Genomic DNA, 19,502 nt, shown 5'->3' with positions numbered 1-19,502 from the left:
CATTATTGTGCACATCAGCACGAGGCACAGCCCTTCCTTTTGGGTGGTTTAATATGATGTGCCTTATCTGCAGCCATCGCCTGCTCTCCATCTCTGATCAGTGACAGCACTTGCTGGGTGAGCTCACAGTTGCCTCTTTAAGTGTTTAACAGTAATTGGTTCACGTCTCCGTGTTCATTGAAAATCCCAGACATTTCATGTAAAACCTTCTTAATGAGGGGATGAATTTTTCATTCACATTAGAAAGCTCACTCTGACAAACAATTTCTAAATAAAACTTGGGCGACATGACATCCCATATTGGACTTGACAAAGAGGACAGGTGCATTAGAATAAAACTGTATGGCGATCCTTCAAGCTGTCAGCCATGAATATTTCATTTCTTAATGAATCATCTTTGTGAAATGAACTTTCTTGTTGTAGTGTCAGTGCCATTTACAGCAGAAACCGCTCCTTCATAACCCTTCAGTAGCCAAAGAATTTGCAACCCCATAGAACCCAGGGAGTTTCCCTTAAATAGATAATATACTGCATTGTATTTCTCTGCAAATATGTTGCAGACAATGTTGATGGATCGCTTGGCGCATGATGAAGAATGGATCGGATATAGAACATAGATCACTGGTTTGCAATGGAGGACAGATCACATGACACACGGCGTGCAACTCGCATGACGTGTAATGGAAAACCGCATGCCGGGGACCGATCACATGACACGATGGGAAAGTAATTCACATGATGTGTTCCATCATACGAATGTACCTTATTTAACCATTTCTGTGCCGAGGGTTTTCTTTTCATTAATCTTGGATGGTGTCGATTTGCCTGGAATCTCCCACTGACTTCATGGAAGTTTATCCAATGTGTGTTATCCAACAAACAGTAATATCATGTAGCCATCATTAATAACCTAGGAATGAGCCTGGAAGATCATTATCGGCATGTTTCTGTTTGGGAAAGTGCTCAAATATATCTGCAAGAGAAGAAACGCGCAGGGACAAACACAGTGTATTAAAGATTTCTTATTAAAAAAATAAATAAATAAAAACCGTCGAACAGTAATGCCCTTACAGAAAGGAAGTTCTTTTAAGCATCTCTCCCAGAGCTTTAGATTCTGACGCTGGTTAAAGTCCCTCCGCAGGGCGTCCGTCCGGCACGACTATTCCCCTGGGTCAGGACAGCTAGGTATTGAGCCACCTGAGATCAGCAGCTGGACTTTATATCTACAGATATATTTCAGCTGCGCTGGCAGGCTTGTGATAAAAATGATCCTTTTATCGTAACAATTATTTTTGGTATATTTGTTTCTTACACTATTGAATTTGATTTGGACACTTTGTTTATTGTTTGTTTTTTTCCTCTCTCACTATTATATGGACACTTTGTTTTTTGGTCAATTATAAACCTTTTTAGGTCTATGATTTTGTTTCTGCATATTGAAGCACTTTGTAATTGCACTTATTGATGTAACTATTTATATTGTTTGGGGATAAATATTTCACTTGGCGCGCTGGGAATATCTTTTCAAATATATCTGCATCTGGTGCAATTTTCTCATTTTATTTTTGTGAAAACGCCATACAATGATGGGAAATGATGCAAAATATTGTGCTTTTTAAATATGCCATTTTTCATCGTACTCCTTTTTGTTCCATACAGTCTCTGAGATACTTAGGATGTGCAGTATGTTGGAATAAAACGTGTATTTCTTTCACATTGTAATTTGTCATGCAAGGGAAAAAAAGAATTAAAAATGGCTGTATACGTTGGTAAACACAAAGCATTTGCAAACAGTAGATGTGACTAGATCTTAATCAATAGCAATATGATTACACCCATGTAGCAATTATAAATTATTTAAAACCGTACCCTGAGGTTAGTGACTAGTTGCCTTTAAATTAAATTCTCTGTCAATAATTGATGCAAAGAATTAATGTGAGAACATCTTCAGTTGCTGAAACTTTTTTTTTTAAGGTGGTATAAAATATTGAACTGTTGTCTGTCATTAGCTGCTCTGCTGTCTCTTCTGCGTAACTTCGAGCTCACCCTAACTGGTCTAGAAATACCTCCAGACCATGAAAGATAAGTAATGCATATCAATGGGATTTTCCCAGAGCTTCTAAGAACAAGGACACAGAAGCCTGAAATACATGCATGACCCATGTAAATTGCACAAATGTTCCACCTGCTCATCTTAAAATGCAACAAAAGACTGTAGGTGCATTCAATGCATCTCTTTTTCATTTGTATATAGACTTGAATGATGAAAATGCTCCTTAAGCCTTTCACAATTACTCTTCCCTTTCCTTGTTCTACCAGGTGAATAATTAGCTAGTACAGCTCAACCCCTTTATAACGCTGTGCTTGGGGTCCAAAGAATCACATCGCGCTATAAGCGGATCGCGTTAGAAATAATGTACAATTGTATGCATTGTACAAAAAAGTATTTAAGACACCAATAATCGTGTTGTAAAGTATTCATAAATACGAAAATTGGGAGCCGCGCTTGCAGCGCGTTATAAGCGGATTCGCGTCGTAACGGATCGCGTTATAACAGGGTCGAGCTGTGTTTTTCAGCCTGTAGTTAAGAACAGGCGATGTTTCCTTTTGTTAGAAGACTCTGCCCACTTTGAGTTGCTGCTGTTAACAATCGTGCTAAAGAGATGGGGGATATTCACTAAAATTACGATAGTGCCAATCAGACATTGACATGTAGAAACTCCCATTCAAATCAATCAGAACTATCGCACTTCAATAAATAAACCCCCACGGGTTCAAATACGTGTAGAAGAAATGCTGCCTTCTTTGTGCTGTAATTAGAAAGCATATGTACGAACAGGAGGACTCAGACGTCCATCTGAACATCAGCAGCCATTTATGTGACCTACTGTATTGATGATTTTTTTCCATGTTGATTCAACACGTATAAAACCTGTAAATAGCTATTCTGGGAATGCACGATAGATAAATAAACTTGTAACACCTACGTATGTGTAATTGTCCAGTGATGTTAAATAATTACCGCTTTGTTTAAATACAAGACAACACAATCATTTCAACTTGGGAAAAGAAGCTCTATGGATATCATTATTGTATGTTTTTATGTATATAGAGCCATTAATGTACATAGCGCTTCACAGTAGTAATACACGACAATCATTATTGAAATATGTGTAATGCAGAGAAATCTCCTAGAAGATTTGGGTGCACGGAGCTTAAAATAAAAGGCGGCGATGCAGAGTAACACTAGGAACTAATGGCATTGTAATCACTACTTCTTCCTGAAGAAGCAAACTTATTCTCGAGCACGAGGATGGGCCACTCCAGTCCTCAAGGGCCACCAACAGGTCAGGTTCCCAGGATATCCCTGCTTCACCACAGGTGATGCAGCCTTCGATTGAGCCACTTGTACTGAAGCAGGGATATCCTTAAAACCTGACCTGTTGGTGACTCTTGAGGACTGGAGTCGCCCCAACCCCAAAAACCCTCTCCCCCAACCCCCACCCAAACCCCTCCCCCAACCCCCCCGTGCTAGCACCACCTACACTACTGAAGTTTCAGCCTGAGTTTGTAGGAAGCAGCGGGGGAGATTCCAGCGAGGGAGACTTGCATTCAGTCTTCCTTGTAATTACTGGTGTAAATAATGTTGACCTTACAGTTTTGTTCCTTATCATGTGTGGTTTCAGCAACCGATGACTAAATGTATACACTGCTTATACCATTGAAAGGGTTTATTCCTTACTGTTGTACAAGTGACATTTCCATAACAACATTCGAATTACACGTACTTTTGAAATGTACAGTGTCTCTGAATACATGAAGATCTGTAACCTACACACAGCCGTTTGCGGTCAAAAAGCATCCTTCCCATAACAGCACCGTCTTGTTTTACGAGAATCAATGAGTGTGCATGTTTGTCTTGCAATTCAGTGTACATATTTACCTCATGTTTTCCATGGTCATGTATGTTCTCGGTGTAAAACAGCATTGTAGGTTTAAATCCTTTCACTTCTTGCTAATAACATAAGAAAAAGTATAACCAAGTATTCAATTTTCTTGGTAATTGACTATGGATGATGACAAAGCACTGATAACCTTTTTTTCCACCCAAAGGGGTTAGCAGCTCTGGTAATGGAGAGATTTGCTAGAACTCCTGGGTGTCAGGGGTTTAGTAACGCCACCTACTTACAAGCTCATAGTGGCCACATAACGTCAACTGTTGCTGTAAGTTCTTACATCTTGCAAACACAATTTATAGCTGGTTGTGTATATGAAATGTACATACTTAAAGTGGCACACAGAGTAAGTTACACTTTGCAACCCCTGGTCCAAATGTCTGGGTTTACCACTTAAGAGAAGCTTGTCACTGAAGGTGTTCTGCATTACCTTATACGCTCAGTCAGGCACTATGAGGGCTATCCAGCAAATAGACAATTAATGTTGAAGCCCTGATAAAGTGAAATAGCTCAGACCTGGCAGTTTCCTTGATGTGCAGGGATTCACAACTCCAGTCCTCAAGAACCACCCCCCCCCCGTCACGTCACATCACGTCAGGTCTTAAGGATATCCCTCTTTCAGCACAGGTGGCTTAATCAGTGGGTCAGTCAAAGAGCCTGCTTCAGCACAGGTGGGTTAAAGCTGCAGTTCAGTCTATTTTTTTTTTTTTTTTTTTTTTACATTTATTTTTTTACTTCAATAGTTTCATGTGGGCAATCTCTAATTAGCTAAAGAACTGTATAGCTGCAGCTCAATTCGTTCTCCATGTATTGATAGGTCGAAATTTGGTGACATATTAAAAGCTGGGATTTGTTTATATTCTGCTTGTCAGTCAGTGGAAGCTCATGAATATTCATGAGCACTACTGCACTGACATGTGCTAGAGGGAGGGCAGGGTTGACAAAGGGGTGTGCCAGGGCTTGTGACAGGACATGAAGGGGCAGTGCCTTAGCAAATGGCTGTTATAATAGAATACAATAAAATTGGTCTTTCAAAGTTGTTGTTTTTAAAACAGAAAATGCTAAAAGTATTTTTTCTTACTACAGAACTGATTTATTAAAAAAAAACACACATGCAGGATATTGACTGAACTGCAGCTTTTATCAGTGGCTCAGTCAAAGACTGAGGTCTTGAGGATGGGAGTTGAGAACCCCTGCAATAATGCTTTCTGACACAAGTGCAGAAGGATTGACGTCCTGTCCTTTAATACGTTGATGTTGAGAAATGCTTTTTTATAATGATTATTTCAACATCATTCTGGTGCCAAATTGTGCGTTGGGCGGGGTCCTGGGGAGCATGCAGAAAGCCTTATTTTTTTTTCTGATATTTTACACAGCAAAAAAGCATACAGAATACATGTTCTTTCTTCTAGTGCTCGAGGTCAGTCGGGTTATCGCCCTGCATTTAGGTACAACATAGTGTAGATGCAGCACAATTAGCACAGTGGATGATCATGATCTTACTATTTTATTGTATCTGTTGTGATGGGGAAAGGAGTCAGTCTAATTTGTCTAATATAATTCAGCCTCTTTGGGATTCTACACATCACTGTAAAGTTGAATTGATACATCACGTCTCGGAGGAGTTGTGTGCAAACTAATATTACGATTAAAATCTTTTCTGTTTGTTCTGTAGCTTGAAATAGAGAACTACTGTCTAGTCTCGTGTTATATCCCCCATGCTCTCCAAGGTACAGATATTACCATAACTACAGCCCATTAACACTTGTTCCTCTCTGTCAGGACATAAATTAAGTCTGCAGGTGTTCCATGAAGCTTTACCCTTGGTACTAATTAAGCCTTGATAATTAGGTTTGTTAAATTCAGGCCTTTAAGCTTATATTCCCTCTTTGGGTTGCCAAAACGGAGATTTGCAGCATGTAAAGCCTCCTTCTGCTGAGGACTGTTTTATTGGAACCTTTGCAATTCTTTCACATGGGTAAAGCTTTGAAATGGTACACGCAATGAGGACTTCTCGCGCATTAAGGAATGGCTTGAAACCGGATGAGTGTGAATACTCAGCAATCCAGGAAGCTAAACCATGTACAAAAACAAAGACGACTATGCACTGTAGCTTGCCATTGATTTAATATCGCTTCCACTGGCATCACCATCAAACGTAACAAATCTCCTTTTGGAATTTCACGTAAGCTTCCTAGGCTGACGAGGTTCACATCGGCTTTGATTTGCTACTTTATTCAATACAAAAGGAGAGGAGACAAGTGATGGGAAGTGTCTAAAATTGCTACATTAACCATTCCCTTATATCCTTCTATTTCTCCATATTATCAGTCCCTGTATTTCTTACTATCACAAGGCAAAATCATTGTTACAGTACATGCCTTGATACATTGCTATTACAGCAGTAGTCCGTGGGCACCCGCTGACTTTTTAAGACATTTATTTTTATTTGTTTTTACCTACCTGAGCTAGGGGGTCCCCAGAGCTGATCCGATTGTCTCTCAGCCCCCACGGGCCCCCTGGTTCTTGAGTTACCGATAGTTTTGTCCACAGGCCAATAGTACTTGTCTGCTGGTCTTGAATTGGCGACAAGTCAGGGCTCGCTCTGCCAGCCAATAGGAGGCTGTGATGTCATCGGGAGACCAGTTTTATTCCTGAAACATCACTAGTAGCTTCTTTGAAAAATGAGCATTAACGCGTTCATTACTGCATGGGCCAGTCAGGTATATAGAAAATATATGGGAGTCCTGCTGTTTACAGGCTTGAACAGGTCAATTGATTTGCTTTATTTTATTTCTTTGTGAGAGAAATCAATCTGGAAATGTAACTCCTTGTAATTTGCATATAACACACTTACATCTGCATTTCATGCCCGTTAATCGCCTCTCTTCTCTATAAATGTATTACCCATCAGATCACATATCTGATAAATGCTATTTTTTTTATCCCCCAAAAACATAATGAAACCATCACAGAAATTCCATTTGAAACCCTTTTAACATTATTCATAGAACATGCAAATTTCCTAGCTTTTCACTTGCTTCATTCTTCTTCTTTAATTTGTATTATTTGATATGAATTTAAAAGGAAGATCCACAACAGGATATTTGAGTGTAATCTGATTACAATGTTCTGAGCAAAAATTAATAAACTGAACAGCAGTCTCTGTGCATGCATAAATTCATTTCATTCTGCAGTTTATTCAGGAGCTGGTCAGTTGCCTGAAATCCTGGATGCCCCAATGAAGTATATTTTGAAAAGTGTAGCTTACGGTTTTGGTTAACTTGATGAAATGAGTAATAAGTTCAAATGATGTAATTATGGTTTGATAAAATATAGAGTGCTTGGTCTCCCCCTTTCCCCAGTTTTTACAAGTTGCCTCTTTACTGTACATATGTTTCTGGTTATTGTACATACATATAGATATTTTACCTGAGTATGCAATCATGATTTTTTTTTTCCAACTTTATATTTTATTCCGTTTTCAAGAAGATATAACATTTGTCGTATACATTTTGTCACATCCGAAATCTTCTGTAACTTGTTTATACATTGTAAGATAATAAAACACACAAACATACCTACATCTATGACAACGACATGGGGGGAAAGTCACATTAGGAAAGGGTGGGGTCACTGGATCTCATATTTCTGGCTTCGTAGAGGACACTGTTTAACCGATTTCCTTTTTCTTGATGACGGACTCTCCAGCTCTCGTTCCACCTGACTGACGCCTATTGAGGAATGGCCCTAACTTATGTCCCAATTTCTTATGTCTTATGTAGATCTCCTAACTATCTTAATTCTGTCACTGTTGTACCTGCCCGACCTGCAATCATGTTTTAATAGAACAGTGTAGCCCTGCAGGAAAAGTCCATTAGTAATGAGAGCGAACATGACATGTTGTGGGGTTATTCCAAGTCACCAGGATGCAAAAATTAGGCCAAAAACAGGAGCACCATTTTTGAAGAAAACTTTTTTTTTTTAATTAATGGGAGTTTTTTTTTTTTTTTTTACACTCTGAGGCTTTTTTCCCCCAACACTTTCCATGCCCGATTTTTAAATATGGGGGATATTATTAATTTGCCCAGTAAAGTGGTCACTGGATGCTGTTCTCAAGTCTGCTGTTAATTCTCTGATTTCGAAATGATGTTGAAATGATGTTGAACCCCTGTGTGGCTTACGGCATGCTGCGTTTCTGGTCCCTCTGGCAGCAAAGGGGTTAAATCCGCCATTTTTTTTCCATTGAATTAACTTTCTGTAAATGTATCGTCGCTTGCAACACAGAACGTTCCGGAAAAAAACTTTGTGACTGGTAGTAATTTGTGGTGAGCTGGCCCATTACACCGTGTGCGAAATAAAATCTCATGAATGTGTTTGAGACAATTTATTCTGCGGTTCATGAGAACATTTAACAGTAAATGCAAAGTCATTATATTAGGGGAAATCATAGAACCCAAAACATGTTGCTTTTTTTTTTTTCCAGTTGGTACAAACGCATGGTGTTCTTCACTGCCGTTTCCTGTACTACAGAGAGTTTACTAAAGCAACATTTATATAGAAACCGGAAGGAGGTAATGGCCAGTTTGGTTATTTAGGCTGTTACCCTCTTACTTAGGGGGCTGTGAATGAAGGTCCTGGAGAGGTTTATGACACCCCAGCCCAGGCAGAGACAGCCCCCTCCGACCCACAGGTAAGAGGATAATATTGCTAGACATAATCCTAACATTTTAATACATACATCCTTTACCTGCTCCTTGTATATATACAACGATACTCGCCCACAAAGGCAGTGCAAGGAGAATAAAAATAGGGGTAAGATAGCTTTAGGTACTGGTACTCACAGACGTATCAAAGTGCTTCTCTTAGAATTAGTATTAAAGCAGCAATATTACTTTCCCCACTTTTTTTCTTATTATTATTTTCATCTGTAAAGCATGTGACAATGTATAATTCTACATTCTTACCCAAGCTGGCAATCGTCTGGTGCCCCTGTTATAAATCTGTAAAAAAAAACATGATTGTGTGCCTAACATAATGGCCGCCTTTCAGTTTCAATAAAACCTTTAGTCGGTGTAACTCAGCAGCTACAACATATCCTTATATTACTACGGTAACTATCCATTATTACAGTTTGCAGCTGAAATGGCTGAGAACATTGGCAACAAATTATCCCAAACAGGAAAGTGTTGCATAGATCTGGCACTGCTCGGGAGGTGGGCTAAAACCTGCTATAGAAATCAAAGGATGCTTTAAAACATTAAACATGGTATTAAGAGTTGAATAAAATAAATACATTAAAAAAAACAGTCACTATTATCTAATACTACAGAACTGATTTATTATTTAAAAAAAAAAAACATACATGATTTCACGTTTTGCTGCTTTAAGTCACAATAGTGCATGATACAGTTCCCACCTTAATGTCAAATCCCAGATTTTCAAAATCCTGAACAATCATATGGCTTATTCTTACATGACACTAACAGTTAATATTGCGCTGTACTGAATAGATGCAACAATACAGACACAATGAATCCTTCCCCCATGGATGGATCTTACAGTCCCATGTTTTGTACCTGAAGACCAGAGCCACAAACCCACATGAGGCCCCCCCAATAGGTCTCCCACTTCAAAGGCCAATGACTTAAAGAAGCAGTTCCTCCTCTGTGTTTTCATTTTTTCAGGTACCCATATTTATTACACGATGGAAACCTGCAGTTACAATGAACCAAACGCCACTATTTTTTGTTTCAGGGACTACCCGGTTTCCGAAATACCGGTGATTGTTACCAGGTTTAAATCTCCCGGCGGGGAAACAAAATGGCAATTATTTGAACGGTTGCTTCACCAGTAAGCACTTCGGGAATGAGGGGGTGCTCGGAGATGAAAACAGTGGGGTTCAACCCTGGAAATAAACGAGAGAGAGAGAGAGAGAGAGAGAGAGAGAGAGAGAGAGAGAGAGAGAGAGAGAGAAAGAGAGAGATATAAAAAAATTAAAAAAAACTGGTTAAAAATGTAAATGAATGGTTCTGAGCAGCAATGAAAAAGTTCATTTTCTCTCAGGGCCACAATGACCCAGTTGGATGCCTTGCGGTTCTGTAGCCTGATTTATGCCAGGCAGACATCACCAGTGGGTTCTCATTGCTAACGGGTCAAGATCATGCATCCAAAGGGGAATCCAAGGTCACTATCTGTTCCTGGTCACTAACCTTGGTATATTTTCCTTTTTGTGATATTGATTTCTTTCAGGTCTTTGCACCACTGATTGCTGTCACTGGCAGCATTGTCTGGCTAGCGTTTCCAGACGGCTTTGAATGGCCAATCAACAAGCAGCAGCCCTCTTCCGAAGCATGCCCTATTCTATAGCTATCGTTACAGGCACATGCCAGGCATGATTATTTAAGCAAGAAGTCAATGCTGATTAATTACTTCAAGGACAAAAGAGATGGAAACTTTTCTTTCCTCTCTGTTAATGGTTTCAACACCCTGCAGCTTCAGTGGTATGACAGGGGGTTCGGCATTTAAACATGTCAGGTACTTTGTTACATTGTGGTTCTTGTTAGGGTCCCGTGGGATTACTGCGGAGACCTAGGCCAAATTTACACTCGGTGAAGAAATTCTGACTCAGGATTTCAAATGTTCTCCGTAACCCTCATGGGTTACTCCGTACACCTCTGTTAACCAATCATTCCGTAATCTATTGAGACGGGAGATCCCACATTTACTTTTCCTCAAATATAAAATAAAGGTTGCAAAAACCCAGCTTCTTTATATATTCGTATTAATTGGCATAATCCTTGGTTTTTTTAAATGTACTCCCTTCCCCCCCCCCCCGAAACATTATATATTTGTAAATGGTTATATGGTTAAATAACATGATATTTTACGGTCTATCATATGTGTTAATTAGTCAACCTCTTCTTCACTAGAGAATTCTACAATGCCGATAAACTTGATACACACGTCCTATAATCTTGTCTAAATAAAGCTTAGTGTGCACATTTATATCCTAATAACTTGATATGATCCCTAACTGCTGATATTAACATGGGTTGCGTTTGGTGCAAAATATATATTTTGTTAATGAGTAGTTTTAACTGTTAATATTGTTCCGAGGCTTTGATTTTAAGGCAACCTCTAAAACCTCTCTGTGCTTTGAGAAAACCACATGCCTAATGCGTTCTACAATGAAATCACGTGGTGACCAGTTTGTGTCCTTACACTGTAATATAATGTAATATAATGAAGAAGAAACGGATACATGCGTCTTTATTGCATACCTTGTATACCGTTTGCACCTGTCCGTGTTAACCTCTTGTTTACCAGAGGACCCAGTGTGCATTTCATCCCCTTTGTCTATTGAAAAGTACTTTATTGGAATTATTTATTAAATAACACAGTATTATATTACACATATTAACTTTTCCGCTGCCAGAGTAGGCCTACAACGCAGGCTTCGCTGGCAGTGAATAGGTTAAAGAGTGCTATGCTGTAGGTGAGTGTGCATACAAAAAACAAAGCAGCGTTGTGGTTTAACATCCGCATGAGATCTCCGGCTACTCAGCGCTAATTACACGTGTTCCGGTTTTCAGGGGGACAGTGTCCTTTGTGTTTGGATGGAGAAATGGGTTGCCCCCAAAAATAACATTTAAAAAAGCGGGGGAAAGCCACAAGAAAAGCTCATACGTTACCAGAAAAGATTGCCCAGATAAAACACTGATCCTGTTTTATATCGCAGCCTCCTAGTATTCTGCGCTCACTGTTCAGCTGTTAACATTGTTATTAAACTTTATGGACCATAAACCCCATGGAAACAAGGCAAGTGAACAACTACGCCATTACAATAGTGTCAAAACAAGAGCCATATTTCACATCCTTTGAACTGTTAGTCGACATTCAGAATGTAAGTGCTCTGCGACTGACTCAACCTTTTCCTGTGTTTTCCAACCTTAGACTTTAATGCAACATGGCTAATTTATGAATGTCGGAGTCTGCATATGCCATTTAGTTCAGAGCTGGGCTGTAAATTCCCATGTACAATCTTTGCTTCCCTTATTTTTGGCGGGTGCTGTGCGTTTGGGTGTTTGACACACATCCATCACGTCCTAATGCTTCCTCTCGGAGAGCTTGCTTACCTCAAAACAAAATCCTTCCTGATTTTCTACCTGATCTGCTGACTGAAGTAATACCCATAATAGTAACGACTAGTACATGCAAAACTCTTTCTAGGGTTTGCAGATACCATCAGTTATTTTATATAGTGTTATGTATCATTTTCATCCTATCTTCAGTGATTTGTACCGTTCTGTTGTAACATTCTCTGAAGATATTTTGCTGTATGATTTAGCCTTTTTTCCCCAGCAGGACCGAATCATTGATCATTTTCTATTAAGGCAGCAATTCTCCGCGAAGTAGATATTTTTTTATTCTTCTTTTTAAGCTTACCTGGATCGGAGGGTTTCTCTGCGCTTATCCTGACCTCCAGGGAAAAAGTACTTACAGTCAATGTTTGTAGTTTCTTTATAACTAAAGAAAGCTGCAATGTCACTGGCCGTTGGAATGAGCCCTGACCCTGAGGTCATTTTATGGCCCTCAGGCAAAAAAATAATAATTCCCGGTGATGGGACCGCAGGTATTGGCGCCGGTCCCCAGGCGTTCGGGGACAACAGATCAGGTTCAGATATGTTTCAAAATAAATTGCGAGCAGCGTGGATTGCTGCACTCAAGTGTTTACTTTTTTAGATATGTGAGCGCCGGTCTTTATAATCAACACATACACAGCCAATAAAAAAAAAGAGAGATTAAAACTCCTATAATTAAAGTACAGGCAGTCCTCGTTTTACAACGCTTTGCTTTACAACGAATGACTTATCCAACGCTATGAATACATACCTATATTCATTTTTACAACGCCAAAACGGCTTATCCAACGCTCTTACGATGCTTTGCAAAGTTGTTTATGTGTATATAATATATATAATCATATAATATCATATTATATTATACTTTATAATATATTATATTATTAAATTACATGATATATTATGTTATATTATATATATAATACAGTATACAGTATACACTATATAATTTGTGTGTGTGCTGCATATGTTATTGCCTGCGTAAAATATTTGGTGTATTTTAGTGTTAAAAATGCCTTCAGGAACGGAACCTTTCATTTAAACAGTGTTCCTATGGGAAAACGTGTTTCGCTTTAAGACGTTTCGCTATCCAACGCCATTTTGAGTAACACATTGTGTTGGATAACCGAGGACTGCCTGTATTTCAGTTATTAACTATACGTGGTTCTGATCGAGGATAACAATGCTCGGAGTGTCTCATTCTCTCATACTCGCATATAAATAAACAATACAATATTAATACTCAGATCTGGATACACATGCACGGGATTTGGGCTGGTCCGGCACTAACGCAGATTACTGAATAAATCTCATATTCCTTTTCATTTAGAATTATGAAAAAAAAACACGTTACCCCGTTGACATTATGCGGGGTCGGGCTGTGCTGCTGATAGTCCGATGTTTTTCCAATTACAAGACATGGGCCACATTCCATTCTTCTGTCACGATGTTGGACCAACGGATTCCTGGGTTTTATTTGAAAAACCTAACCCTGCATGTCAATTTGTATTTTACGTTACCAGGACAGGCACAACAAATCCTACCTGCAAAAAGCTTACAATCTAATGCTGGATGCCTGAAATAAAAGGACTTACAGTATCCGCACTAGAACCTGCACGATCAATCCTGATGTTTAGCGGGCTGTCTGTGCGCCATAATTATTATATCACCAGTGGCTACACATAGGAGATCCCTCACTCCAGCACACATCACACTGGGCATAAAATATAAATATATCGGATATAAAGTGCATAATATCTACGAAGGTGCATTAAATAATAATTCATATGCACAGCAAAACATGGGGCAGTAAATCAAATTGCAATAACATTCCTGGTGTATGTTTCAACTAACAACATTAATCTGTTTCAAGAGAGAGATCAGACGACGAAAATTCAAATACTTACAGTAGCTTTTAAGTAAACAGTATTTCAAAGTGATGTCCTGGGTGCTGGCACAACACCAACTGGTTTTACACAGAATAATGTTCGCTGAGGCGTAAAGTGCTTTGTGTTTATGTCTGATATTGTACCTCATTTATTCGCAGACGTATCAATTATCTTTTAATCACATTTTTTTTTTTTATATGAACCTTTGTGACTTAAAACAGAAATCCTGTTTATATTATTTTGGTCATTCATCCCCAGAGGAGGACTGTTCTTTGTTAGCACCAGGGGCCTGCAGATAATATTTACCTTCGGGGTCTCTGCATTTCCGTCTAATAGAAATGATCACCTGCCAAGTAAAAAGAAGGGAGTATTGATGCTCCATGTTCCTCTTACTTGGCATGCTGGGGGTAGGATGCTTGGATATGAAAGGTAAATATCGCCGGGCTAAGGCCGAGCTCATACTGTGTGCGATGGCGCTTGAACACACACGCTAAGCACAAAGTGCCGGATCCCTTGAGGCCGCTCCTAGTGCGCGCACAATAAAGCAACCGCGTTTAGAAAAGACAAAAAATTCGTTTTTTTCACGCGGCGGCCACGTTACGTGAGTGGTTCAGCCAATCGCAGTGAACCAGCTCCTTGATGTCATAGCCATGCCCCCCATCGCCTCCAACACTATGAGCGCAGCTCGCTTGTGCTAAAGCAGCAAGAGCTTGCACTCTCGCAAGCAAGCGGAGTGTATGAGCTCGGCCTAAGGCTGCGCTTATAGTGCCGGCGACGCGATGTCGCGGCAAAACAAATGTATTGCCCCGTAGCGTGCGCTTATAGTAGAAGCGGCGAGACGGCTTGGTCGCGATCGCTGGAAGTCAAGACGAATTGGTTTTTCCAGCGACCGCAGCGACGTCACCGGCGTCGGCGACAGCACTATAAACGCAGTCTTAGACTAATGCGCTACGGTTTAGGTAACGTGAGAAATATATTGATTGTTTGGTATTCCTTATCCATAATTCAGTGGGCATGATACCGTTTTGAAAGTAATACTGCCATATGTAACAAAAAGTGACGGAATAGTCACCACATACCTTTAGCAGACCTCTGAAACATGGACCATTCCCAGGCAGATATTAATGGCCTTGTGCACGTAGGGGCTTTTATTATACAATACTGTACAGGCATACCCCGCATTAACGTACGCAATGGGACCGGAGCATGTATGTAAAGCGAAAATGTACTTAAAGTGAAGCACTACCTTTTCCCACTTATTGATGCATGTACTGTACTGCAATCGTTATATACGTGCATAACTGATGTAAATAACGCATTTGTAACAGGCTCTATAGTCTCCCCGCTTGCACACAGCTTCGGTTCAGGTAGGGAGCCGGTATTGCTGTTCAGGACGTGATGACAGGCGCATGCGCGAGCTGGCGTTTGCCTATTGGGCGATATGTACTTACTCGCGAGTGTACTTAAAGTGAGTGTACTTAAAGCGGGGTATGCCTGTATACAAGTTCTAGGAATAGCACATACTGCCACATTTCATGGAAGAGATGTGGCTGTATAACGCAATTATCCTACCTCTGTTCAGTTTTTTTTTTATCAAAACCTTATTTGCCAAACAACTTATTTGCGCCAATATATAATAATAATATTGAGTATATAATGTCATAAGAGACATATCTGTTATGTGATAGGGAAGTGGGCAGATTAACTGTGCCAAGTCATTCCTATCTGCAGTGAAATTCAATGAAATAAGAGGCAACCTCCTAGCACTTTACTTCTTTACAGTTTGCGTAAGTGGGCGAAGGCGTCGGATGGATAGCAGCATCAATATATATACGTTGATTTTTAACAGAAATCTTTATATGCTACAACAAGCACAGCTCTTTAAAAAGAAATGTTGGAAGAAATTATTTGTCTTGTGGGAAGGAGATAGCATTCGATAAAACATAGATGGCACTCCTGAGTTTATGCTTTATATCTAGCTCAGTAATATTATACCTAGAGAATGACATCAATGAGTCTATTATTGCAAGTAATGATATGTTATGCTGTATTCCTCCACTTGCCACTGTCTGATGCTGTGGGTTGTTTGTCCCCCCCCGTTGCCCACTTGCCCTGTAACCTCTCCGTCACTGAAGGTTTAAACACAACAGACAATGATCGGCCAATCTCGGTCTCGCCACGTAATTGCGCCATTGTCTTCAACTTTGTAATTTTTCACAATGATCGCTTAAAGCTGAAATTCCGGCTGCTCGTTTATTTCATTATCTTACACGAACTGGGGGCTCCTCAGAACTCATGCGGGGGTCCCTCGACATCCGGGGACCCCTACCTGGTTCCGGAGATATTTGTGGTGTCGGGCTACAAACATGCCCACCAATAGTAAGCCGTGGCGTCAACTCCTGATGAGGTTTTAGCTTTTCTATTGGGTGTCTTTGCGAGCCAAACCACCAGCGGCCATTATTGTTTTCCGCTCTGAACCGGGGGGGTTGGTGGAGGCATGACGGAGGTAAGTGAAGTTTACAGAGGCCTTCGCCGCTTCCCCGACATTTAATTTAAGTGCCTTCGGGAAGCGTGCGGGGCCTCTGTAAACCCTGCGCACCCCCACAGAGAATCTCACGCCCCCAGTTTGCGCATCCCTGGTCTAGAGATAAGAACATATGTGTTGCCAGAGATGAGTGAATTATGGTTCTCCTGACACTAACAAACAGGGACCAGGGTCCCTGGCAAATATTAATTTGACATCTTATTTGCATTTCCCGTGTGATGGCAGCGTATAGATATGACTGCAATTGAGTAAGGGGTTAATATCAACTCATCGGAGGTACCTTGCGCAGGTAAACGGTGAGTTGGCCAGGGTAGCCGTGTGTACTAATCATGATTGCATATCTAAGTCACGTGCTCATCTGTGTGCTGCTCGTGACAGGTGGTATATTGGGATGGATTTAGGGGAGATGTTAACTAATTTGTGGGACTTTTGAGAAGGTGAAGAGTGGGACCGGTTGCGAGAAGAGTATTAACCTTTGTCCCGTATGTAGGTCACGTGCTCTCAGGTGGGCCGTACGTGACATTCCCCCGCAGGGTTAATCCCCATTGCCAGGTTCCTGTGGCACTCCTTAGCTGCAGGTAAAGTATGTGTGGTTACATCTGGTATAACAACAGTTTAACCAAAAAGCCAAAACTGGAAACAGGAGAAAGCAGATTTTGCCTTTTCATCGCATACAGAACAAAGTACCGGTATCAGGGTGCAAAGACGCTTCTTAATAGTTCCTAATAGTTTTCAATCCTAATCTTCCCACACATTGTTTCCCCAGCTAACGGGTAATTCAGGGGAATTCTGATGCACTAATTATGGTCGGTTTAGGTTTTATCAGTGTATTTCCAGCGTGGGCCAGTTTCCTGATGCTGACGGATTGCTGTGAACAGTTCGTACAGAATAATCCTGCACAGATACCAAAAAAAAAGCCTTAATACAATTAAACTGTGCATTAACCTTTTCGGTGCCAAAGGGAAACGTTATAGGGAGGAATTGCTGCTCAGCGTCTGACTGCTAGCTTCTGAAGTGGGAAAAGTCCTGTCCAGCGGCTAACTCAATTTGCTTCTCTGTGTCTGTTGCTGAAATTAATTTGTGATGTACTTTTGGGGTGGAAAATATATATTATTTTACTTAGTGCAGTGCAATATACAAACAAATAATAATAGTTATTGAGTATAACATACACATATATAAATGTATTATTGAATATAACATACACACATATATATATATATATATATATATATATATATATAATTATTAATTATTATTAAATATAACATACACATATATAATTATTATTGCATATATATATATATATATATATATATATATATATATATATATATATATATATATATATAATTATTATTGAATATAGCATACACATATATAATTATTATTGAATATAACATACACGTTTCGGTAAATCTCTTGATAAAGGCTCCATCCAGACAGTAGCCGAAATGTTTTTTTTTGCCTATTTTTGGTGTGCTTATCCTTTTGTTATTTTTGTGCAGTACCTTAAAGACGCTCTGATAGCACCACCCTCTCCAGTAGTCTGGTCTATACCATTTAAGTGTGTGGCCCCAATCAACCGTGTGCATTTTTCTGGAATTGAATTGCAAGTAAAGATTTGTTATACCAGCGGTGCGCAAACTCCTGGCGCCTGCGCCCCCTTATCTGCTGCCACCTCAGTCGCGCCCCTCCTCGCCTCTAATGATGCGTCAAATGACGCTGCGGGGCCTCTGTAACCGCCGTGTGGCCCCCCAATAAAGTCTTCCGCCCCCCAGTATGCGCGCCGCTATATTATACTGTGTAACTTGCAAAACATATATTTAACCTGATATTAAAAGTACATTTGTGCATGATCTATTATTCAGGTATAATAACAATGATATGGCTATAACATTTGCAACAAAGGATGTTTAACTAAATGCAGTTTATGTATGTATATTTTTGTATTCAAGATCGACTCCTTTTACTTGCTTGTATATTCCAAATTAACACCTTAACCATGATTATACCGTGCATCTAAGTTGGCCAACTTGTAGCCAGTTCAAATGGAACGTTAAACAAATTATTGGTATTCATTATAATTAATAATGATTGATAAACTGGCGGGGTGCCAAGCGAATGTGATCATTTAAATAGGGACGTATTGACAAAAGGTTAAGAAACACTATATATACTATATGATAACGGCCTCTGGTGTTCGTTTCCCTCCGTCCCACGTAACATTTTGTAAGAAACTGCATTTTTTTAAACAGACACCAGAAATGACAACAGCTGAAATTGTGTAAGCTGTTTTCCGTAAAAAATAACTTCAAGGGCTTCACATTGTATTGTGGACCCTCCAGTGTGTTACAAGAAGAGCACTGGTAGGGATGGGGTGGAAACTTGCCATAAGGAATTTAGGCAAATACCAGCATATACAATTTGTGTATCTAATATTGCTCCCCAAGGAGTGTGCAGAGATTTGCATCGCAATTTCAGCTTAATTAAAATGTTCTAGAGAATACAGCGACGGGCTTCACTTCCAGACAGATTGTAAAACATACTTTTTTTTTTTTCTTTTTGCAGTTGCTTAGAATACATTTACGTTCAAAAATGTGCTTCGGTATTTGGAAATGTTCCCACTCTGCTGCGTTTTGAATGTTTACAGAAAGTCAAAAAACACGAAAGAACGTTACAAATGGATTTGGTTTAAGATGACAGAATCGCCTCTCAGTTTGTAAGGAAAATGCAAGGTTTAAAGTGACTGTATATCAGTGAGTTTCAGTTATTTAGACCAGGGGGGCGTGAGATTTTTTAGGGGGGGGGGGGCGGTTTCAGAGGCCCCTTGTTCTTCCCCAAGGCATTTAAATCAAGTGGCGAGGATCGCGGTCTCTGTCTCTGTCCTTACAGTCTCCAGCGAGGTGTCACGTGACCCCGCGGCGTCCTTTGACGCCGGTGAGAAGGTAGGGAGGGGGGCGCAAGC

The 19,502-nt window shown here is 40.0% G+C and overlaps 1 protein-coding gene across 4 annotated transcripts in view; it reads left to right on the top strand.

Moving 5' to 3' along the window:
- The window catches only part of WWOX (WW domain containing oxidoreductase), a 549,395-nt gene that overhangs the window by 361,239 nt on the left and 168,654 nt on the right, over positions 1-19,502 (top strand). Inside the window, exon 10 of one of the 4 annotated variants that reach the window (XM_075576747.1) lies at positions 8,443-8,576. The exons of the other annotated variants lie outside the window; for them this stretch is intronic. Within the exon in view, the coding sequence (XP_075432862.1) occupies positions 8,443-8,517 (75 nt within the window). The 3' untranslated portion in view covers positions 8,518-8,576. Of the gene's footprint in view, positions 1-8,442; positions 8,577-19,502 lie in introns of those variants that run through there. 4 annotated transcript variants of the gene reach the window in all.

This window comes from Ascaphus truei, chromosome 19 (assembly GCF_040206685.1).
Source record: "Ascaphus truei isolate aAscTru1 chromosome 19, aAscTru1.hap1, whole genome shotgun sequence".
NCBI classification, from domain to species: domain Eukaryota; kingdom Metazoa; phylum Chordata; class Amphibia; order Anura; family Ascaphidae; genus Ascaphus; species Ascaphus truei.
This window is presented reverse-complemented; position numbering and strand designations above follow the sequence as displayed.